This window comes from Pongo pygmaeus, chromosome 2, assembly GCF_028885625.2.
Source record: "Pongo pygmaeus isolate AG05252 chromosome 2, NHGRI_mPonPyg2-v2.0_pri, whole genome shotgun sequence".
NCBI lineage: Eukaryota > Metazoa > Chordata > Mammalia > Primates > Hominidae > Pongo > Pongo pygmaeus.
Window position 1 is genome coordinate 199,753,950 of NC_085930.1, and position 25,805 is coordinate 199,779,754.

Genomic DNA, 25,805 nt, shown 5'->3' on the forward strand with positions numbered 1-25,805 from the left:
GCATTATCATACTTCAATCCACCAGCATGTCTTACATCTCATTTTAGCTAGTCATTATGCCATTGTTCCTCCATCAGTTTGCCACAGAAATGGTTTAGCAAATTAGAAAATTGATTTGAATTTCCTACTTTTTTCCCAATTAAAAATTCATGACCCTTACTCTAAAACTACCTCCAGTAGGAGTAATACACCCAGTGAGAGAATTCATAGGAATTCCTCAAAGCTTGGTCTACTGTTTGGGGTCCTTACACAGTCAAACTCCACCTCCACCCTTTTTTTCTGAAAGAACTTCATTCAGCATTTCCAAACTGTGGCAAGGATCCTGAGGACTGGAGATGTTACTAAACAAGAATTACTAAAGTCAATTAGGTTTGAGAAACACTGTATATTATTACTAAGTAACTTAGTTTCACAACATGCATTAGCATCTTGAAAGGCCCTGAAAGAAGTCCTGTGGAAAAAGATTACTTTTGAACCTCTTTCACCTAATGTTAATAACCTAATGTTTCTCTAAACTGAGGGTGAATTACTAAAACACAGCTTTTCAAAATCATCCAGTAAAAGCCTAAGCTGAACAATGTGGATCAATATGTGGCCTTCAGAGGGTCTAAGATAATTTAAGAATGAAATTTAAAAATATCAGGAGACTCGAATTAAGTAGGTACATTTATCAGGACTATGCATTGTATCCATCCTCTATTTACCTACCAGGATTTACGTGAATATTTTTTCATAGCCTAGAGATCCTTTCCAACCCTGTCTGTGTTAACAGAGCTGCTACATCTGATATTATTTTCCTGAATCTAAAGAAACACCAAAGAGGACTGAAATAATAAGACATTAATTTCAGCCATAGAATGCCGATGTTGCTGACCCTGCAGGGTTATTGCAGAGGGAGAGTAATTATGCAGATCTGCCACCCTAGGCTTTGGAGTTGAAGTACCCTGTTGTAATTCACTGCAGGATCATTCATGTAGCCAGGATATTGATATGATTATTATTCCACCAAGGTTTTTATCTGCCCCTAGACAATTACAGAACCACTTACCAGCATCTCTCATTGACTTCTTATTTAAAATTCCCAGGGCCACAGCAGGCATTCGCGTCCTTTTATTGGAGACAGCTACAGATCAATGACATGAAGCAACATGGGATTTTCTGTGGGACGTGACAAATGCCGAGATTGTTGCTAAGCAGAAGATAGACATTCAGATTCCAGTAGAAAATAGTGTTGCAGTGGCTCTCTAACACAAACTTTTAAGGCAATGACAAGAACATACAATGGAAATATTATGAGATTTGGTGTCAAGGTATTTGAGTTTGAACACTGGCTCCACTATTTAGTATCCATGAAGCTATAGTTCTTCTGTAAAATGGGATTGAAATTAAATGACAAATTCTTGGCAGCTTGAGGATCTGGAGATCTCTTTAGGTTGTGAGATGAAATGTATATATGTGTGAAATTCCTGCTAGGGTATGTATATATGTGTGAATCCCTACGAGGTTGTGAAGTTTTAATGTATAAATGTGTGAAAAAAAAAATTTGTGAATGACAGAGTGTTTTAAAAATATTTTTGTGCTAATGGGAATGGCTTTCATTCCCTGTGTAGTCATAATGGAACATACTTTTCATGGCCCCATTGCTTGGGTGATGACCTATTAATGCCTATAATCACCTAACACAGAATGTAGTAACTATGCTTTGGTATGATTAGCAGCTCCATGCAGTGTACATCCTCGAAATGATGCACAGAATAAATTCCTATTTCCTATTGCTGTTCTCAGCCCAGGGTTTTAAGGGACTTTGAACCTGCAAGATAATATTCATCTGATTTGCATTGTTTTCAGTTAAGTTTTCCTTTCTGTTCTATAGATCAGTGGTAAAAAGTATGGCTTGTTTTGTTTTAATTTTCCCCTCAGAGCCTTTCTCCCTTATGCATGGCTGCATCACGAATGCTACCTGTCTCAGAGACCAGCTGTAGTGCCAGCTCCAAGGACTCTTTCCACCCTCACTCCTCAGTCTAAACCCCTTTTCTCTCCCCACAACTCCTACTCTCTACCACATTAAAATGCAAGTAATTCCTTCCCCACAGGATGCTGGCATGTTGCTTGGACTGATTTGTATACTTAATAACAGCATGAGCAAACACAGCTACATAGCTTTGTAGAGTTAAAGAAATAATAAGAGCAAATACACTTTTAGGTATTTTATATACGATAACTCATATAATCCCCTCAGCAATCCTAGGAAGTAGAAATTATTATTCTCCCCATTTTGCAGATGGGAGAAGTAAGTCACAAAGAGATTAAGTAACTGGCCCAATATTTCATAGGTACCACGGGGACAGAGCCAGGGATTGGTAATTAAAATAATAGGCTTTTAAACTATGAGGTTACAATGAGCCACATGCAAATTGGAGATTTCTATAGGTTGTGAGTTCCTGGATGTCTGGGGCAATGAAAATCTGTGTCATCTATTAACATTTAGCATAAGGGCTCCACATAGTAGATGTCCAGTTACATGAAATAGCTTTGCATTGGGAAGATTGCCCCTTGAAAGCTTAGGATGTGGCCACAAAATGCCCCCCTTGTCCTCTGTCAATATTTTTTTAGTATACGTTCTGCATTCCTGCTCAATATGCTTGTCAAAGCATTTTAAAACCTCACATTAAGCACTGCTTGAGCACCTCTCTGTGAGGGAGGCCAGTGTTCTGTTTTTTGTAAGTAGCTGTATGGTAAAGATAAGGCATACTTGTTGAAATTAGGGTTACTTCAGTCTTTAGTGGTTTATGGATCAGTAGATAATAGCACTATAAAATTCCAGCTCATTCTCATTCTGATGAAAGGGGAATTGCATGGTGTTACTTTATTTTCAATAAAATTACCAAATGTCAATGCATATGAAAAGAACTCTGGCCATAGTCCTCCGCCCTTCCCTCCATGCCGTGTGATCTGGTGGACTGAGGTCACAGCCCAGACTATGGGACTGGTGGGTGCGCATTGCCATCTGTCGGGATGATCCTGGTGCCCAAAAATTAGTGAAAGAAGCCATAGAATTTTCTCCACAGGGACACAGACTCACACAGACCTCCTCAGTGTTAGTTCATAAGGGGATTTTCTTTAACACTTTAGATACAGAAACATGATATTGCTTTAGAGCTTACTTTTTTGGCTTATATGAGTTCCCAGGAAAACTTGGAATATTATCTTTGTGTTTCAGGGACAAGAGTGGGGATTGGAACAGTGAGGATGCCTAATAGGCTGTTTTCTCCTAAAGACTGAGAATACCTGAAGGTAAAGGCTGCACTGAAACCCCTGTGCTTTCTCCCAGGTGGCGAAGTGTTGGCCTGGTGCACTGTAAGTCTGCTGTGAATGTTCTAATTTAACTCTTGACTTTAGCTCTTCCTAATAAAACTAGTTGTGGAAACTGAGGCATAGGGACAATAAAATACATGGCCAATGTTATAGCACTTGTTAATGCCAGAGTCAGAACTGGGAAAGAGTACTTGTCCTGCCCATTTCTCTGTGTAATGGAGAATAAAGAGCCCCTGGGTGTTGCAGAGTCTGAAGGAGTAAGGGGGGCCTGTCCGAGGTTTCTGGGCACCTGAACAGGAGGGGAACTGAGGCCCTCATCTGCTGGATGCTTTCTATTGAGCCAATCATTTTTCTGAAAGAATTGGGGGAATGATACTAGGAAGTGCTCTGTGAAGAGACAACTGACTGTATTGTGAGGCCAAGGATGGCTTGGATCCATTCAAGTCTAATTTCTGAAGACACGTTCATTTCATAGGCAGTGGATCTTGGTGGCTGTCACAGAACTTACAGTGACATCTGTTTGAACCAACCTTTTGAGAATATTCCACCCTTAGGATGACCTGTGGCCTGACGAGAGAATGCAGTGTGCCTGTGAATCCATATGTAAAATAAAAGTATCAACATCTCATATTTGTATCATATTTCACCATTTATTAAACTTTATCATAAACATGATCTATTGTGATCCTTATATCATCCTATGAGGTAATCCTTATTTTATTGATAAGGATTCCAGGGTTCAGAGGGGTTAAGTACATTATCCAAGGCCACACAGTTAAAAAGTAATCAACAGCAAACTAGAACAGAGGTTGACTGTGTCCTAGAGAAATGTTCTTCCTACTACCCAGAAGTTGCCTTGTATTTATATGTGTTTATTGCATAACAAAATTGGACTATACACTGTGGACACAAACTTAGATTCCCAGTCAAAAAAGGAGAGTGGTAAGAAAAAATCTAAATAAAACAGATCAGGGCAGAAGTTTCTCAGGCCTCTAAGACAGGTGTAGGTATCTACCCAGAGTTTTTAGAAAAGGAATAGTTTATTTTTAGGCAAAGGCAAGGTAAGAGAGACTCTGGAGAAGCTGCAGAAGGGACCTGAGTCTTGAATTAGGCTGTGGATAAGTTAAGACCTATTTCCTTTCAGTGATAGACAATTTGGTCTCAAGTGGAGTTTTAAAAAACATCTATATCTTGTGGATTGAGGATTGATTTGGGAATAATGGCTTGGGCTCCCCTTCTGCAATGAGAGTTTTCACTATGGCAGTATTTTCCATGAGACTTTAATATGTATATTGCATAAAAAGAGGTTCATGGTCAAATTGTTGTGGGACATTCTCCTTAGGGTTCTTGTCACATGACCAGGAAAGATTAGGCTCACAGACACGTAGAAGGGTGAGAAAAATGGGATTTATTTGGCAAAAAGGAAAAAAAGGGAAACAGGGACTCTCAACAAAGCAAGAGTCCTGTTAGGAGGCTTCCCGCCTCACAGATTGAATCCCTGGTTACCACCCAGGAACAAGAGGAACCAGGCTCCTCCCCCTTGCAAACGGTATGAACCTCTGTAGCTCTACCCCATTCTCCCAGTGCACAGGCTGGTCAGAGGTTCTCCAGGGACCCCTTTATACTTGACTGTCTCATTCCCCCTGAAAGAAGTACATCTAGCTGCCATTAGAATAAGGATAAGAATAAAGATGAAGACCAATCTTAACTGCTTCCTGCTGACGGGGTGCTGTTTTGGGAAAATGACAGCCAGAGCTCCCTCAGAGGCCTATGTAAGGGTCCCCAGCAGAAGGGGCCATCATCCAAAGCTCTGGTTGCAAGACCGTTTGGAGTTTGATGGCCTGAATGTGAGAAAAGACAGACTGGGTTATTAGAAAACATGTATTTAAATGAAACAAGTCAGGGGTGAGGATAGCTCAAAAATCCTGAGGCCTTTTACCAGTTTGCACAGTCAGAGAGAGGCCAAAAGCCTGATTGGTAAAACAACTTTTACCCTTTTACCGGCATGTCAGGCTTCTGGGTTGCCTTCTCCCGAGCCCAATACTAAGCCAACTGGTTTAAGGTTTGGGAAATTAACTTCTCCCAGTTTGGAGGCTGCGTCCAAGGGGAGTGTTCTGTAGTATGGAGACACAATTACCTATCAGTGAAGAAAGGGCAGAGGAAGAGAAAGGAAAAAATAAGATGTTTTTTTCAAAGGAGTTCCAGGGGTTCAGGATGCATTTAAAGGGGTACAGAGTGAAGACGGATGGCTACTCATCTATAAAGAGGGGAGCAGGCATCCCTGGTTCCCTTCTCTTCCTAGCAAATACCTGGGGTGCGTGAGGGAGAGAAGGAAGAGTGTCCTCTTTCCGTCTTCCATCCTTGCATCTCTGAGTCCTGGCAGCCTTGGCACGTGCCACCCATGGTTGCCAAAGCAGGCACCCACGAAACAGGGAGGGCTTAGAGAATAGGAAGTATCTTCTCTCACCTATGCCTCTATTCCCCCTACTATCAGTAGCCTTGGAGTTCCCTAGACCTCATTTGTGCCATGGATACTAGCATGACCTTTATCCATGAAATCGGAGGCTTGGCTTAATTGGCAGGAGTTAGCCATTCTCACCTCAACTGTGCCTTTTAACCTCTGTTATCATGGGCCTCTGGATCCCTTAGATCCAATTTTCTTTCCTAGGGCTTTGACCCGAAGCTTGAAATTGAGTTTGGGACAATAATGTGTCTCATGGGGAATTGCATGGACTCCTTATCATAAGCCAAATGCTGAGGTAAAGCTGTGGAATTGAGTCCTCCTCCAAGAAGGGAGAGAAAATGATGTCTTGTGACATTTCCAGATAACTGGTGGTTATAGTTATGCTTGCTAAGATTTGGGTGCATGGTGCTTGGCTTTGGTTAGCTCCCTTGGTCTTACTTTCCCAAAAAGGAAACCTCCGGGTGATGGATATACTATTTATTCCCATCACCTGTCAGGATTTGCAGGATAATTGCTCAGAACTAGAATACTGATCCAGATTTCTACATTACCCATCCCGTTTGTTCTTTCTGAGCTGCAGCCGGAGATTGCTGGTTGGTTCACAGGAACAAGCAGGATTAGTCTAATATGTAGGCAAAAACTTAAAAACAACTAATGAGTTTAGAATTTAATGACAAAGGTATAAGTTTTGAAACATAGTTTCTCTTCAGTCCTTATTTTTGTCAAAAAGAAAAATCATTGTAGGACTGACTTGTTTGCAAAATAGACTTTAGTCTTATACTTGGCCTGATTATTTGCATAAAGTACAGCAAGAATAACTGTTTCTACATACACCTGTTAGACTGGCTTTGGTGGAATCTCAGATAAGACCTTTTAAAGCTGAGCCTAGCCATGGGTTTGTATCTTCAAATACCTATGAGTTGGGTGATCCTCTCCTCTTAAGGTCCCAAGATAAATTTGGAGCTCTTGGGCCTGTTAGAAAGTGACATTCTCTACTGACCACAGGTCAGGAACCCTGTACAAGGACTGTGTAGACAAGAGTGTGAAGCCAGTTTTTTTCCCCAGGAGCTTTCATTGGCTCTGCAAGTTGAGCTTGACTCCTTAAAGGGGAGCATAATCTTCAGTCAAACCCTTGGTAAAACAGTTTCTGCAATTGTGTCCTGTTGCAAAAGAAAAATAGATGCTTATTGTACTGATGCAAACGACTATATTGCCATAAGTTAAAAATACTCACAGATAGCTTCCAAATTCTAGAGGAACCAGGCAGAGAGAAACAAACATGCTCCAAATTTTCTTCACAGGAGGATACTTACTCAATTATTAAAGGCTGTAAATAGTTCAAAATAAGTTTCTTTGACTCTGAAAAACAAAACAAGGATCAGCAATATTCCAAGTGAAAGTTTGAAAGATTGTTTCAGTTTTCTCAGTTCAGTCTGTTTAGTTCTTGTTTTGCTTGATATTTGTGAACACTTCAGCTCTTTATGAGTCCTGTACATTTTTCTTTTATTCCACTGTTACAATCCCCAAAGTTATCATAAACCTGTATTTAAGAGCCCCTGTCAAAGTTCTATAGCTCATTATAAACAATATTTTGAAAAGGATTAAAACAAGTCAACAATTGTCTGTGAATAACAAAATGTCCAGGGTAGTTACAGTTAGAAACACAATTGACCAAATTTGGTTATCTCTGTGGTTTACAATAACTTAACATAACAAGCTTGTTATGATTGATAGCATATACTCAGATATTAGAATTTTAGAAATTCCATACAATTTTGGAACATATATTAGCATTATTCACCAAAATATTTCCTAAAGAAGATTGAACATCATTTTGGCAATCCAATGTACCTAAACATGTTAAATAATCCTGTTTACCTCTCTTTTCTGGACACTCCAGTGGCCCTTTGAAGTATCCAAAAAGCCAGGTGTCAGGAAAGACAATTTTGTAACTAAAGTTTGATTTTGGGAAGCCTGATAAATATGTTAGTGGTTTAAAACATTTGATGTTCAGAAATAGAATTCCAGATTATGATAAATTATTTTACAAAAATGATGACTCAGGAACTTAAGCAAAAAACCTTTTATAGCCCTTTACAAATTCTGCTAAAGAATAAATTAGTGCCTTAACAGTCCCTTGTTGTGCTTTTTTTCAGTCCTCAATTTACAGAAAAACCATATAATACCTTTTTGAATTTAGTCAATATGTTCACACAGGGAATTTTTGCAAGATTAATTTTTACACTCCTTCTACTGCTTGTTTGAACTTTTAGCTTTCTTATTTAATTTAAAATAATTCTTTAATCCTGGGCAAGAATTTACATTTTTTTCCAAAGATTAAAGTCACGTGAACTGAAAGGTACCACAGCTTTTGTCTTCCCTTTTAAAAACATTTGATCCAAGTGCTTATCTTCCTTTAGGACAATTAATTAGAGCTCTTTTTATAGACATCACACACAAAACACATAAACAACTACACCCAGTCCCCACAAGATCCTTCATTTGGCAATCTCACATTTGGATTATTAGCCTCTGAATGCTTTAATTTTGGGGGTTCCATGAGAAAAACAGAGGTCTCTCCCCTCTCATGCATGCATTAAAAGTGATGAGGCAAAATGGAGAAAAATAATTTGTTTGACTGAAAAAAAAAAAAAAAAGCACTTTTTCCAGAAAAACAAGGTCCAAGAAAAGGAAAACATAAAGGCCTTTTAAATATAACTTTAACTTGGATATCCACTTTTAATTAAGCTGAGCGCTCCTTAAGAAAATCCTTTTAACTCCCTTAATACTCGACAAGTGGCCAATATTTCTGGCTTTCAGATTTTACTAAAGGCTCAGAGCAGGGAAAATCCAATGCAGTTTGTGGAGGGGAAGGGAATCAACAAATAGCAAAAGGTCATACAGATATCAAACCCTGAAGAGCTCATTTCCTAAGCCAGGATTGAATCCAGGCCATAGGTAAGCTAAACAAAGCCTTGCCATGTGGTTACATGCCACGCCCCCAAGGACGTACAACAAGATGGAGGCCTGCAAGGAAGTACTTTACAGACCATACAGAAAGACTGCAAAGCACACCAGACTGGCTACAACTTAAGACCAGCCTCACAAATCCTTTTTCATAATTAAAACTTTACAGAGAATATAAACATTGATCCTTATCATTCCTAGCCTAGTAAAATGTCTTCGAAAAGGAAAACACAAACAAAAATAAATAAATAAATAAACAACAACCACGCTTAAAAGTCAATTCCTGACCTGATGGAGAAAAGGAAAGAAAAAAAAAATTTTAAATGCCTGGGGAAGAACCTCTTATTCTTATGCAAATACGTTCCTCCACTGGGGAGAGAAACTTAATTGCTGTCCAATGGGGTTGAACCCCTTGGCTATGGAGGGGAAGACGCCATGGATGCATGGCGTTCCCCAGCCCCAGCCGGGATGGGAGGGGGAACCGGGAGCTGCCGTTTGCCCGTCCATCCGGAAAAAAGAAGGAAAAGGCCATGGAAAGGCTGGGTTGGACTGAGGCCGTCTTTTCTGACCCCTGAACGTGACAGTGGTGGGGGCACAGTTTCCTCTACCCTCAGAAGTCTGAGGATGAAAAGGTTTAGAAATGAGAAGGAAAGAGATTTCTTGTTTTGCATCTCACTCACCCTTTCTCAAACCCCATGTTCTTGGCACCAAAGATGTCATAGGACTTTCTCCTTAGGATTCTTGTTACACAACCAGGAAAGATTAGGCTTGCAGACACACAGAAGGGTGAGAAAAATGGAATTTATTGGGCAAAAAGGAAAAAAAAGGAAACGGGCTCTCAGCAAAGTGAGAGAGTCCTGCTAGCAGGCTTCCCGTCTCATAGATTGAATCCCTGGTTACTACCCAGGAACAGGAGAGGCCAGGCTCCTCCCCGCTGCAAATGGTGCCAACTTTCATGGCTCCACCCCGTTCAACCAGTGTGCAGACCAGTCGGAGGTTCTCCTGGGGACCCTTTATATTTGGCTGTCTCAAAATAACTTTGGTTAGTGTTGTGTTAAGCCAAGCGGACCACAGTATTCACTTGGCAGATTACTCCAAACCTTTAAAATGCCAGTGTGTATTGTGAATCTCCAAGAGATACGTGATATGTTACTTTTCAAACTTATTTTTTGGCCATGCAGTCCTTTTGCAGATTTCTCAGCACAGGACATGATAATTTTCATCTCGGATTTTGGAGGAATTGTATCCTACTTGGCCATTTGCTTTCTTGTTGTTTAGTGTGTGTGTGTGTGTGTGTGTGTGTGTGTGTCTAACTTTGCTCTCTACCTGTGAGATCCCTGATTAAATAAATGAACAGTGTGTTTATTTCTATATATTGCACAACTTCTATTAAAGTGTATAAAATAGGGGCTTAATAAATACATTGATTTGAATGAAATTTGATGCTATAGATTCAGAAGCTAGGGAATTACAGGTTTTATAGAGAAATCTATGAAAATTCAGCCACAATTTTGTTACTTCTGGCCTTTCTAACAGCTTGTAGAAAATGCCTTTCTCTCGAGAGTCTCACAGACAGGATCGTGATCTTCAGACCATCCTTTTGAATTAGAGAGGTTATTAGTGGCAGTGTCGTTAAGTGAAATTTAAGGGGAGAAAACCTCAGATGGCTAAGAAACTTTTCTATGCTGGGAAAAGTAATTAATTTCCTAACCCGGAGGTGACTGGATCTTAGTCCACAGGTGTTATGTCTGTTTTGTGCCTGTGGTGGTGATAATTTCACCTAATTCCCTGCTTGAACTTCAAATGGCATCACATTGCCCAAGTGATGTGCTCCTTCCTCCCTCCTCTCTACTCCGCTTCCTTCTCTACTCCCTACTCTCACGTGTTTTGAAATGCCTCTGCTGCAGCACTCTTCTCTATGCTGTGTCGGGGGAGGGTTGGATGAGAAGAGAAACATACAATGTCAAACGTACAGAAAAAGTTACAGTACAGCAGAAAGAGCATTTTTTTCCTGATCCATAATCCCAAACATGTTTTTATAGCCAAAAGATTCATTTCACGATCAGGCATTGCGTTTAGTTCTCTTGCCTTGCTTCCTTCAGCCTGGAACAGCCTTTCCATTTTGCATTAACTTCCTACCTTGATACTTTTGAAATTTACACACCAGTTGTTTTGTAGAATGTTCCTCTTTGGGTTTGTCTAATGTTTTTTCATTGTTATAATTCAAAGTATGTGGTTTGAATACCTCCAAAAATTGCAAGCTTCATGAGGAAGGGGATAGTTTCTCTCCCTCTTCCTCCAGACTGTCCAGAGCTTAATACATATTTACTGAGTGAATTAAAAGTTGTGTTTGACCATCTCATCATAAATAACTCCTCCTTCCAGCCTTGAAGTTCCCTGTCACATTCTGTGTTGGATTTAATTTGCTTCCTTGGTTTAAAATTATATAGATAGATAGATAGAGGTCTATCTATCTATCTATCTATCTATCTATCTATCTATCTATCTATCTATCTATCTTCTATTGTTAGTTCTGTATCTTTCTGTAACCTGTCCCTGTTTTCTTAAATACGCTTTAACCAACGAAAAAGTTTTTCCACATTTTTTACAGAAGCACAACATATTGACAGTACATAAATATTGTGTTCAACTTTTTCATTTTGTTTACATAGGCATCGTCATGTAATCATCACCTAAGAACTAGAACATTAGCAGGCCCTAGAAGCCTCACTCTTGCCCCTCCCTTTAATATCTCAAAGGTAATTCATTTTCTGATTTAAATTAAACAATTTATAAAATATTTCCTTATCGACTTTAAGTTCTCTACCCTTTCAGTTTCTTTCAAATTTAAACAAAACCAAGCAAAAACTTTAGCTTATTTCATAATAAACACTAATTGTCATAATATATAGCATTTTATGTATATATATATACCTGTATACACACACACACACACACATATATATGTTTTCACATGTCACATCCTTCGATCCTCTCCATCTGCCCTATGAGAGAGTCAGGACAGGGATTTTTATTGCTACTTTAAAAATGAGGATATGAGGCCTAGAGAAGGGAAACCCCCTGAGCCATGATTTTTCCAATTTCCAATTTCATCATAGAGCCTATCACAGTAATCTTGGCTTTTCTGTAATTTGTCAAGGCCAGACTTGACAACTAAAACTATCTTCTTTGAAATATTTTGAAAATAGAGCACTAAACTTGGACCTAGTACACACAAAGTGTAGGGCATGGCAAGTTTTGCCCAATACTCAATGGTCAACTTGAACCATGTAATTTGGGCTCTTTTTTGTAAATAATATTAATGGTAGCTCACATTGTCTACTACTCCATAGTTCCTCAATTATTTCACATCTATTATCTCACTTATTAAGAGTTGATGATAATCAGCATTTGCTGAGAGCAATTTGTGTTCCTGGACGGTGCTAAGCACTTTACAGCAATTATTAAGACTTTCCTCTCAACAAATGGTGAAGTAGTTGTATTAGTTTTTATCATTCCCCAGCCTCAGTGTCCCTAAGTAGAGAAATACTTAATCATCAAATTGTCCTCTGGAGAGAGGGTACAATGGAACAATTCCTTACCTTGTTTAGAAGGATCCGTGAACCCCTAGCACATCAGTCTTGAATTAACCATCAAGACAGTGAGCGAGTTACAGATCTTCCTAAGAGGTCAATATGAATATTCCTCACCTCTTCTCTCAGGCTCTCCAGTATCACATAGTCAAACAAACTAGGAACTTCAAGTTCAGTGCTCTTTTTAAATTGCTCTTTCACCTTCCTCTCACTGAAAACCCAGTTCTAGTTCTCCCTTGTGAGGGACAGGACTTCATGATGGTATTTCTTCCCTTACTCCACAGAGCATGTTGCTATTCAAAATATTAAAGCACAAAAGGGAATCAATCTGCTCACATTCTATTCCAAGCTTCTAAAGATGGCAGGTGGTATATTATGTATATATGTCCTCTCAGAGTGCTGAGCACTTTGAAGCTATTTCCTAAAAAGGGAGAAGGCAGTATCTAAGAGGAGTGTGCTAATGTTTTCTTATGAACTTTGACTCTGCTGTTATATCAGTAAAGGTTAGCAGTACTGGCTTGGTAAGCTGAAAGTTGGGGCATTTCATTGATCTCTCCATGTACCTCCACTGCTAGGCATTTCTGGAATATTCAGTGCTTAATGACAAGGCTGTGTTATTTTCAAAGTAAATGTTGAAAATAGAAACCATATTTAGGTTAAAACACCTTTCTTTAAACTGTCAAAAAGGCTCCATAAATCATTTGTTGAGTTTTTAAAAAGAAAAATCATACCACTTAAAATATATTTCTAATTAATGCACTGTAACATTAACTTTTTTGGGAGTACAGCTCTGTGAATATTAACTCATGTATCGAATCAAGTAACCACTGCGACAAACAGGATACAAAACTGTTCTGTTTCTCCAAACAACTCTCATGTGCCCTCCTTTTGCAGTCATACTCTCCCATTATCCCTAACCCCTTGATCTGTTCTCGGTCACTCCAGTTCTGTCTTTCTGAGAGTGTTATTTAAATGGAATCATACAATAGGCATCCTATTAAAGTTGGTTTATTTAATTCAGCACAATGCCTTTGAGATTCATCCAAGTTATTATATCAACATATATAATGCTCATTGCTTAGTATTGCTGAGTATTACTCTATTTCTTTGGATGCCACAGAATTTGTTGATCCATTCACTTGTAGAATGACAATTGAATTGTTTCCAGCTTTAGGCAATTAATAATAGGGCTTCTACAAACATGCAGGTGTAGCTTTTTGTATGAAAGTAAGTTTCCATTTCCCTTGTACAAATATCTGAGAGTGAGATTACTGGGTTGTACGGCAAGTTTATGTTTAACTTTATTAAGAAACTGCCGTTTTCCAGAGAGGGTATATGGACATTTCATATTCTACCAGTATGAGAGTTCCAATTGCTTTGCATCCTCTTCATCACTTGGTATTGTCAGTATTTATTTTTTAATTTTAGTCATTCTGAAAGGTGTATTGTGGTATCTCCTTGTGGTTTTAATTTGCATTTCCCTGATGGCTAATGACATTGAATGACTCTTCATGTGTTTATTTGACTTTTGCATATTGTTTTGGTAAAGTGTTTCTTTATGACTTCAACATTTTAAAATTGAGTTGTTTCTTATATGAGTCGTCCAACTTTATTTAGTCTTCTTTTTCAAAATTTTTCTCAATGTCTTAGGGCTTTCTATTTTCATATAAATATCAGAATCAGTTTCTCTGTAGCTAGAAAAAATCTTTCTGGGATTTTGATTGGAATTAACTAAATCTGTAGGCCATCTTGGAGAAAATTGACTTCTCTATGTTGAGTTTCTCAGTTCATAAATATGGTATGTTTCTTCTATTATTTTCTAGTACCATTTTAACAAATTACCAAAAACTTAGTTGCTTAAAAAACACCGATTTATTGTTGCACAGTTTCTGTGGGTCAGAAGGCCAAGAACAATGTGGCTTAGCTGGTTCCCTGCTTAGGGTTTCATAAGGCTGAAATGATGGTGTCAGCAGTATTGTGTTCCTTTCTGGTGACTCTGGAGATGAATATATTTCTATTCCTTTAATAGTTATTGGACTATTCCTGCCGTCTGTTTCATCTTAGCTGAGCTGTAGTAGTTTGTAGTTTTTGAGATATTAGTCCATTTTATCTAAGTTGTGGAATGTATGAGCCTAGAGTTTGTAATATTGCCTTATTAACAGTTTAATGTCTCCGTGATCACTAGTCATGTCCCGTCATTCATTTCTATTTTTAGTGATAGTACTTTTTTTCCTTACTTAATGTGTCACCTGGCTTGAGGTTTATGTTTTATTGTTCTTTTCAAAGAACTAACTTTTGGTTTCTTTATTTTTCTATATGTATATATTTCCTGTTTTAAAATTATTTGATTTCTACTCTATAAAGTTTCCTTTATTATGCTTGTTTCATTTATTCTTCTTTCTGTAGTTTCTTAAAGTGGAAGATTAGATTATGGGCTTGCTATCTTTCTTCTTTTCTAAGATAAGCCTTTAATGCTACAAATTATCCTCTAATCACTACGTTAGCTGCATCTCACACACTTGGTATGTTTTATTTTATTTTTGTCAAGTTAGAAATATTTTCTAATTTCCCTTACAACTTTCTTTTTAACCCATATATACTTTATTTTAAGGCATGTATTTTAACTTGAAGTGTTTGGAGATTTTCCTATTATCTTTCTGTTATTGATTTCTAGTTTAATTCTATGGGGAGAGAACATACTTTGAATTCTTTTAAATTTGTTAAAATTTGATTTATGATACATGATATGGTGTATCTGGTGAATGTCCTATTGAAAAGGATGCCTTATTTTTTACTGCTAGAATCCTCAAACAGTTGTTCCATATAATATGCTCCTGTTTTATAACTGCAAAGACAGGATGAAGAATATTTACTTCATTTTACCCCAAATCTCAGAGCCTTCCATGTCACTTTGCCAAAACTTTCATTTACTGATAAATATTAGATTTGAAATATTCTGCACAAGGATCCCATTTTCAAAAAAAGCCCTATAAACTCCACAAAAGATTGATGATGAAAATAACTCTCATGTCTTAATAAATGCTATTCCTTTTCTGTAGAATGGAATAATTAGTAGCTTTTCCTGTTTTCTTCAAAGTCTTGTTCATTATATCTTAGGTGAGCACAGAATGCCAGACCTACTCAGACTTTTTGCAGTAACTTAGAGAAAATAAAAGGAAAGATCTGAATGGGATTAGGGCAGGATCGGGACTCAAGGAAGTGATTTGACTACAGGGTTGACCTTTTATGGGGATGGCCTTCTGGGGTGTATTCCTTGGTGTGAATGGCCAAGTTTTCAAAACTGTGAATGGTCATAGTTTTCAGTGGGCAGGTCATAGAAAAGGGTGTCAGTCGACCATGGCAGAATGAAGCAGGTTTAGCAGTTTTATGGTTATAGGAGGTTTATCTAGCTGACTGCAAGCCTTTACAGGGACATAGGTAGGCTCCTGGAAGAGGGTGCTGATGAGCACCAGGTCGAAGGCCTGAGTGGGTGTTTTCTGATTATAGAGCTATATATGGGATCAGGAAACTGAGGGACAAATCCAGTACTGTGACCTGGTGAAATGCTGCTGAGCGGAAGGCAGGCAGAACAAATGGTGATTCACGGCAGATCCCACCCTTGGCGCAGCAAACCTAGTTTCAGCCTGTCACCTGCGGGCTAGGTGAGAGAATCCAGTGGTCAGAGTGATGCAGATAAGGAGATGCTAATGATTACCAAGTCTAGAGAATGCAGGCAATATAAAGTTTCGTATGCGGAAATAGATGTTAAGGTGCTGAGCACATGTTAAGACACATCTTTAACATTGTCGTCGATTACAGAGAACTAAGTACATTTTAAATCTTCTTGCTAAATGATATAGGCATTAAAGTTGATGTACTGGGAAACAATAGGATTAAATATGAGAGATGTACCAAAACATAAGGGAGGGAGTATGAAGATTATCATGCAGTAAATTAAATGGATAATGCACGAAAGGCTTGGAATATGTTATGTGTAGGTTAGAATCATCTGAAGCAGCAGCAGGGTCTGTTAGGCCCCATTGCAATAATCTGAAGCTAAGCTCTAATTTAGACACTGAGAATCTATGTTTATTACCCATGTCCCTTTGCTTTCTGACAGCTTCTCCATCTCCGACCCAGCACCCTCTCACTCTAAGACGCAACAACCAAAAGTGTATTACTCTTTACGATAATAAAATTCTAAGGCTGAATACAAGACAATGCTAAATGACCCGGCATTCTCTGAGAGGTTTCAGAACAGCCAAGCGCCTCCCAATAACATTGGTACCTTTAATCTGTCAAAACCAGCCTGCTCAATCACGTTTCCTTTTCAGTCTGCTTTATTCTAATTCATCACAGGGCAGGACTGGCCCTGGATATGTGTTCGCAGACAGGTTATCTTTAGATTAGCTTTGCCTTGGTGACCTGACTCTTTGCTGCCTTCAGCATAATCCAGTTACTCTTGGGAATATCAATTAAGGCCCTCAATCACACTAATTAGAATGTCTTCTAAATGTTGCCTTAGGAATTCAGCAGCTTATAAACAGGCAAACTGGGAAAATCTAGAGGTATGTGGGGGTTTTTAAATAGCCGACAGCAATTTGGGAGGGCCTATTGCTTTAGCATAGCTGAGAAGTGGGGCTGAAATTTCAGTTGCCTGAATGCAATGAAATCTCTAGTTGCTCTTTGCTGGCAAGTTTAATGCAGAATTATTAATTACATTTATTAATGACTTGGATGAGGATATAGGTTGCATGCTGATCAAGTTTATAGATGTCACAAAGCTAGGAAGATAGCAATTATTGTGATAACAGATTCAGGAGCCAAAATGACTTCAAGACAATTTAGCAGCAATCTATCTAATAAGTGCCTGGCAGTGCTCTATAAAGTACAATTTGAGGGTCATATTGCTCCTCTACTCAGAAAACTTCGGTGGCTCCCTATTTGCTCTTTAAATCCCAAGCCTTTGGCCTGTTATTTAAGGCTTTGCCATATTATGATTTTACCACTGTCTGCTTTCCAACAAAATCTTCTATAGTTCTTTTTCTAAAACCTTGTGCTTGAGCAAAACTCAGTTCTTTATATACTATTTTCCATTTGTGTTCTATGCTTTCACTACCTTTGAGCATTATTCTCCACTAAAAGTTTCTTTTTCTCACATGTTCCTTCTGCCTCAAGTCTAAATATCCATACCAGTTCAAATGTCACCTCTTGTGTTTCATCTTCTTTTATTGTCTTGGCTGGAGTGACCTCTTTCCTTTGCTAATCTTCAATAACACTTATCTGTTCCTCTCTATTTTTATCACTTTTTACTTTGTATTGCAGGGGTTTTTTTTTTTTTTTTTTTTGGTGCACATTTTAAGTTTCTGTTAGACCCTGCCTAGTGCTAGAATTTCTGTCTGGTAACTCTTTTTATCTCCTAAGTGTCTCTGGATGTGTGTTCTATACATAGTTGATGATACTAAAGTTTCTTGCTGGGGGTTTATCTTTACTGTGGAAAAGTGCCTTTAGAGAAGACCCTACATTTTGCCCACGAGAGGCTTCGTAGCTGTATCATAGCAACTTGGAAACTCAAAGGAGAAATCCTTGAGGGGATGGATATTCCATTTTCCATGATGTGCTTATTTCACATTGCTTGCCTGTATCAAAATATATCTGGTCCATACACACACACACACACACACACACACACATCTACTACATAACCACACACACACACAAACTAAAAAATTCGGAAACGAAGGAGAAAATGCTCAATACATGTTTTATTGAATAAATGAAAGACTGATGGAGAGAGAAAGATTTCCCCAAGGTCATAATATAAGAGCTGGAAGGAAGATGTGCTGGGAAGAAAACATCGTTTAATTTATCAGATGAAACAACGGCTCGTGATATGACGAGCTCACCTGTGATTTGTGTACAACCAGGCTAAAAAAGGAAGCATGAACCAGAGATTTTTGGAGAGGTGTGGTCAAGAGAGGTGATGGGAGTTGGAAATTTGCATCGTCCTTTAGGGTGGCCACACCTCTTGGATTCCTTGTGTAGTTTATACGTTTTGTTATAATTTAATGCTCTTAAAATTGGCCCATTTTAAATGATGTTATATGGTCATCTTATTTATCAAATACCTATTTGTTCTGTTTAAGCTGCTGCATACCTGTGGTTGTGAAACTTGTGGCATAGGCTATTTGAGATAATAATCTTTGTAGTTAGCTTAATGTGGATATAAATACCATCTTTGTCACTTACTAGAAATATGAGCTGGACAAGTTATCAAGACCTCTGCAAGCATTCTTATATGGCGGTTACCTTCGACACAGAAAGCAGAGTTCTTGAGCATGGAATTTCTGCATCATCTTCACGTTTCAGTATTTATAACCCACAGAGGTTTTACCAGTGGCCAGATATGTCTTGGGTGGTAGGAAAAGAAATACTTCACAGAGCTATCAAATCTCCAGGTCTTCGGCATTAAATATCATACAACCAAATGTAAGGGTATGGTTCACACCAGTTGGCTGTTTCAGCTGGTTATTAATAGGAAAGCTAAAGATCATAGAAAGTTGACTCCTCTCTCATCATTTCTGTCTTCCAGTGAGAAGAGGAGAGCATGAACAGCAGGGAATTAGATTTATATATTTTCCTTAATATAAATTCAGTGTGTGGTAGATTGCAGACAAAGTCTGAATCCAGGATTTCTAGACTTTCTATGTGTCTATGTGTCACTAAAAGGGAAAAGTACCTGGATTGTAAAGTATTCCAACTAGAAATAGACCAAGGGAATGCAAAGAGGGGTAAGAAGGTTGAATTTATCCGCCAGAAAAGTAAATCCTGGTCAAAAAATCCAGATGAATATTTTTTAAGTAGGCAGTTATAGTTCGGTGAAAAAGAGAGAGTTGTGGAGCCAGACAGCTGGAGTTTGATCATAGCTCTACCACTTTCTAGCCAAAGGATCATGGTTATGTTATTTAAACTTGTCTCTAGCCAAAGGATCTTGGTTATGTTATTTAAACCTGTCTATTAAACTTCTTTATCTGCATGTAATATGGGAATTGAAAAACAAACAACAAAAAAACAGAAACAAAATAAAACATGTCTTATTGGTTGGTTCTGACAGTGAAATTTGTTAATATTGTAAAATTCTTAGAACAGTCCCTAGTCTACAGTCAGCATGCATGAATGCTAGTTATTATTATTTAAGCACTTGAAAGTAATAAGTGATTTCCCTTACCTTTGTATTTATGTTTACAGGATGACACTTCTGTGGTGTGTAGTGAGTCTCTACTTTTATGGAATCCTGCAAAGTGATGCCTCAGGTAAGTGAATGACTTTTGACAATGTATTAAAATGCAAGTCATGCATAGGGTAATGAGTCCACTCTTCCTGAGGATGAATTTAAATAAACATAATGTTATTCATGTCCATTGTCTTCTGCGATAGCAAATAATCATAAAGCAGAAGAATAGTAGAATTTTGATGATGGAAAGAACCATTGCTGTCTCTAGTCTTCGTGGGATAGAGTACACAGGGGGCAGTGGGCCGCTGTGTTTAAACACGGGAATTTTTCATTACCTTCACACTCAGCCAACTAGAATATTGCTTTTTTCCCTTACCTCAGGTCCTATGGGGGAAAAATGGAAGTGATAATAGCACAATCTGTTTTTCAAATTTGAGCCAGTGGTGGAAAAGTTATCAGTGGTAATAATCCATTGAGATGTTAAATAAAATAATGAGTTTTTGTCATATTGTTTCTATATAGGAAAGAAAAAGGATCTGTCTTTAGATTCATTCTTTCTCTGGATGTTGCTTCATAAGAGGAACCAGCTAAGACCTTTATAGAGTTTGAAAACCAAACTCAGTCATCATGGGCCTGGATCACATGAAATTAGAGATGGAAGAGACTTGCTATTTGAAAGTCCATCTTTTCAGATCTCCTCTTCTTCCCAGAATTATGCCCAGAATCACTCTCTACCTCTGACTATTAATCATTAAATTTCAGCCTATGTTTTTGGACTAATCAAATTCTTAGAAAATTTTTAGTACATAAAACTGAAATTTGTCTCTTTGATTTTAGTATCTAAAACTGAAATTTGTCTCTTTCCAAACATTTACTTCGTTCAACTGCAGGACTGAAAAAAAAAAAAAAAGAAAGAAAGAAACAAAACAACCAAAAACCTAATGCAATGGTTCTCTAGTTGTAATGAAGGGAACCTAGAGGTCCTCATTTTAGAAAGCTTTTCATGTAAAATTCCCCTGAACACCATAAACCATACTTTACATATCATTGCTTTAATTCCTTTTCTTTGTGAGAGGGCTTCTGAAATGTTAAGTTAGCTACCATATAACCATGACCTCAGTGTTCTGCAATATATGCCTTCAACTGTTTTTCATATGACATGGATTTGAGCTCTCCTACCATCCTGATCATCTTTTCTGGGTGCGTTTCAGCTTTTCTATGCCACATAAAACATTGTATTAGAAACCAAAAATAGTACTAAAGGAGTGGTATAAGTAGGACAGAGTACAGCTCAGTGCTGAAACTAGCGGTAACTTCTAGCCTTGTTGGCCTTTTGGGGCTTCACAGAGGAATGGCTGTAGATAACCGGGGATGTTATTCAGCTGGGATGCACTAGGAGACAGCTCCCTGGCTGTTCAGTCCAGCATCTGTCCTGCTTGGTTAGGTGTCCCATTTGATAGGCGAGTTTCTTGATGTCCTGATTTTCAAATATGTTAAATATAATTCTTGATTTTAGTTTGTTCTTATTTGATTTAGTTCTATGTTTGAATGCTTTAGTTCTATGTTTGAATGCTATCTGCTCACAGAGGCTTCCCTGACCATCTTAACTAAAAGTCCCTACCAGTCACTCTCTCTCCCTCCATCCTGTTTTAGTTTTCTTCGTAACACTCACATTCCCTGATATTATATTAACCTTCTTTCTCTTCTCTCCTCCTCCTCCCTCTTCCTCTTCTCTTGTTTCCTCCTCCTTTTCCTTCCTCTTTTTCTCCCTGAACTCCCTGTCCTTCCTCCTTTTCTGCCTCCCTTCTTTCCTTTCTCTCCATCTCTTTTCCTTCCTCCTTCCCTCCCTCTGTCTTGGATTTTAAGCTGCCTCAGGGCAGGAACTTGTTCAGGAACTTTTGTTTGTTATCCAAACACTCAGAATAATATTGACACACAGACACATAGCAGATGCTCAATACGTAGGTGTCAAATGGTTGAATACACGTCCCTTTACTTTACATCCCTTCCCCTGCCCCCAAACTGTCCAGTTTTATAATGGAACCTGTTTGGGTTCATGCCAGTAATTCCTTATGTGGTTTTATGTCCTCCCTCACCCTGAAGGAAGAGGGACAGGTGACTGTGTTACCATTGCTGAAGGATCATGGAGGTTCCAGAAGCTAGTGAGTGCTGGTGCCTTCCCAGCGGTCCTGACCATGTTACTTTTCTGAATGACCTTTACTGTAATCCATCCAAGGAGTCCCCAGCCCCCACCTCAAGTGCTTTTGGTAAGAGAGCTTTCTACCCAGGAACTGTGACTCATAATTCTGCCAGGGGAAGCTAACTTCTTGAATAAGATAAGTTCTCATACCAGCCACATTGCGTCACCGTGGGAGCAGGAAACATGTTGTAATCCCCTCAGCCCATCTGGCACATACTCATTTGCCTTCCTTATGAAGAGGTGTATTGTGTCTGACAGTGATGCCACTTCCTAGTTGGAGGGAGAGGAACAAAAAGGACATGTTGTTGACAAAAACGAAAAGAGCAACTGGCTCTGGGCTAGTGGGGGAAGAAAGAAATCATTGCGCATCTTGAGGGATCAACCAACCTCTCTGCACATGAAAGTATTGCCTTTTACAAGGCATCTGTGGATGCTGACAGACTTGTTGGTCTTTCATGAGGCTCTCCCTGTGCTCAGGTTCCCATCTCAACGGAAACACAGGTTGATGTGAGGAACAAAGCAGAAATGTTCTGAATACCCTAAAGCAATCTACATGCGTATCATATTAGTAAGACATTTATTTTGTTCTGAGTCCTTCCATGTGGGCCTTTTAAGAGAATCCTCAAATATAAAAAAGAAACCATAGAAGCATAAGAACTTAGCGCCATGCAATGTGTTTTCATGTGCAGTGAACTGGCCTTGAAGTCATACGATTCTGACTTCCGATCATGATTTTTCTGGTAGCAGCACTGTGATCCCCTTATCCCCTCAGGAATGGGGGAGCAACATTTTCATCTTAGGTGATGATAACAGCAAATGATTTTTTAAGAAAGCTTTATTTCCCTTTAAGGAATTAAAGCTTGGATAATTATAATAGCGATTCCATAATTATAATGTGCTAGTTATAGTAATAATAATAAAGCTCCCTTTGCTTAAAAAAGCAGTTTGCATTGTACATATTCAACGTCAGTCTCACACCCAAACCATGGGTTAGTCAGAGCTGTTGTAACTACCTTTGTTGGATAAGACAAGTTAGGATCAAAATGTTTAAATATATTACTCAAAGTCACACAGCTGTACTTAGCATGCTTGTGACTTCAACGAGTTTCTGGATTCCTGACATCCATATTATTTTTACTAAATATGCTCCAGTTGGGACCTATTAGAATACAAATTACTTAGAAAAAAGATTAAGATCTAAGGGATCACAGGTAATCATTTTGCAAACTGTTGAAGAACCACTCTGTGATAGGTTTCTATGCTTTGTAGGTAAGGCGTATCCTTACACACTTATCCTGCCCCCTCACACCACTGAAACATTTTCTTCAGGAGGAAAATGATTGTAATCCAAAATTCAAATCCAATATTCCTTTTTTTGCTTATTATGGTATTAAATATTTTCACTAATAAACTCGAAGAAGTTCTGTTTGTAAGACTTCGAAATGGAAACTTCAGCTCAATACACATCTCTTTTGCTGTGCCTCATTGGCAGTGTGTCAGGAAGCTGAACTGTTAAAAGCTGCCTTTGGAGTAGAAATAAATTTTGGAACCTGTGATCCCAAGTTGAGGAGGTAATAAAAATAGTACCATATAGAATATAGTGAATTTAAAAAATATTACCATATCAGAATTATTTGCTGCACAAATCACATGAAAAAGAGAGTACACTGCCACCCCAAAATGCAGGCACACACACGGATCTTTGAAAAAGATTTTATTTCAAAGTCAACAGTTGACTGTGTGCCAGGTGCGGGGCTGGATTTCACACACATTATCGTTAACTTCACAGGAACCGTCGTGTAGAGGTAGGGGCTAGAGACTCTTCTACCTGTTTGATAATTTAGGAAATGAAGTTCCAGGGAGGTAGCCCAAGTGCTCACGATGGCATGCCTGATAGAGCCAGGCTGCCTTGACTCCAGAAACAGTGCTCTTTTTTTTTTTTTTTCCGTACTATATTGCCTTTCTTTAGGACTGTGCTCTGCTACTAGAAGTAAGATCCTCTGATTCCTTTTCCGTTATATTTTACAAAATTGGTAGAGTATGGAAATCATCTATCCAATGATGGGAGTGAATTATACAATGCAAAATAAATAAACAGTGAAAAACACTGCGGTTTCCTAGTAATTGAGAGATTTAAGTTCTGTTTTACTCTGTGACTTGTTCGATGACAGTAAAGAGGTCATCTCATCGCTTTTTAACACTGCATCCTTATTTATAAACCAAGCCAACCAGCCAAACCATTAATAAACAATAGCAGCAGATCCCAATCAATTCCAGTTTCTTGTTTTTTATGAAGGAACACTATGCATCATGGACACACACAGGGTATACTCCTATTAGCTGCTTAAATTCTTTCTAATAGCAATGTTAACATTGTTATTAGATCATTATTGATCATTATTCTAAATGATGCTATTGATCATTATTCTAAAGATCATGCATTTGACCATTTTATATCGTAGAATCCAGGGTTAGTAAGAGGAATTTCTTATTTTAAGAGTAATACAGTAAAGTTTGAGAGAAGGAAGAGAAAATAATTACCAAATAGAATTCCGTGAGAGCAGAGAAAGTTACCAATCCTGTCAGGAGATATTGGGGAAGACTTAGTCATTGCTCCTTCGTAGGAAGAAATGCACCTCTTATTTGGGAATGAAATAGTTCAGGGCAACTCAAAAGACAGTGCGAAGGCATTTAGAAGCCAAGCTGGAGGGATAGGTTGGGAACAAATTATGCAGGATGGGAATTACTTCAGGTAAAGAGAATGTCCACATTTAATGTATTTTGGTTATAGTTGGCTAGGTTTCTTTTCCTTTTTTTAAATTCTGTCTTATTTTTGCAAGGACATATACTATTATTAATTCTGTGTGACGGTTCTTTCAACTTTTGGTAAGAATTCAATTTGTTGCCGGCCCCAGTGGCCTCATTTTATTTGAATATCCTTGCTTTAATAACTCCATACTCAGATATACTTGTGACATTGTGTCCTGTCCCAGTTGCCCATGGCTGGTCATCCTGAACACGTTTCATTTCTGTGTAATTTAGTCCAAACATTTGGAAAATGTATGAAGAATACTGTTTTATTTTATTCTTAGTTCTAAAGGTCATTGGAATTACAGAATTTCACCCTGTTGTTGTTTAAATGATGCCTCTCGGAAGCAGATCTCTTCACTTTTTTTTTTAGCTGTGTTTATAGCTTGAAACACACTTATATTTTAGTTACTTATATTTCCCAAGGGTGGATTTACTGTAGCCTGATTGAAAAGAAATTTAAGTACCACATAATTGGCTTGATACTGAGTTTGCAAATACACAGGTTCTTGTATCACAATGATAATTCTAAGTTTAGAAAAATGACCTGGTTCTTTTTCACATGGCTGTGTTAGTTAAGGGAAACCAGTATTTTTGCAGGAACTCCTGCATATCATTGTAGGAAAAAAATGTTTGTTTTACAAGAATTTCTTCTACCCTTTGAATTACCTTTGTTTTTGCTATCCTTTCCCTCACTCCCCCAACCCTGAATATTCATTTCTACCATATTTTAGGAACCAGATTGCCACCTTAGCAGTGACTCACTACCAAGACCTGTTTCTACCAATTTTTCTTTCACCATTTAAAAAGTTTCTTTTCTGTTTAACTGATTAAATTTTTAGAAAATAAAATATATACGCACCCAGGATAACAACACAATGATTGCCTTATTTTTAAACCCACTGAGTGCTGCCATCTCTCATTTATTTTTGAGGAACAGTGAGAAAAGGGATACATTTAACAAATAATTTGGGAACCTCAGTCACCTTCAAGTACCTGCTATCCAAACCTATAAAAGCTGATGTACAAAATTGTCTGGCTTTGCCTTTCCGTGTTTTAGAGACAGTAGGAACAATGAAAATGCAAGACGACTAAGACAATGAGAGAAAATAAAGAAAATAATCACTTCCTCAGCAACCTAGACCATATGCTGTTGTGTTTTATGACATTCATTTCTCCTTCTATCACAGGAACCAAAATACTTGGTATAGCTGTACATTACTG

General features: G+C 38.2%; 1 protein-coding gene across 8 annotated transcripts in view; it reads left to right on the forward strand.

Annotated features, from left to right (window-relative positions):
* Positions 1–25,805, forward strand: part of IL1RAP (interleukin 1 receptor accessory protein) — a 144,609-nt gene that overhangs the window by 30,228 nt on the left and 88,576 nt on the right. For 3 of the 8 annotated variants that reach the window (XM_054482605.2, XM_054482609.2, XM_063662559.1), the window contains one exon: positions 19,588–19,652. In XM_054482605.2, coding sequence (XP_054338580.1) covers positions 19,589–19,652 — 64 coding nt within the window. In that variant the 5' untranslated portion in view covers position 19,588. Of the gene's footprint in view, positions 1–3,220; positions 3,358–11,418; positions 11,506–19,587; positions 19,653–25,805 lie in introns of all 8 variants that reach the window. The other 5 variants (XM_063662561.1, XM_063662562.1, XM_054482608.2 and 2 more) reach the window with 3 other exon arrangements.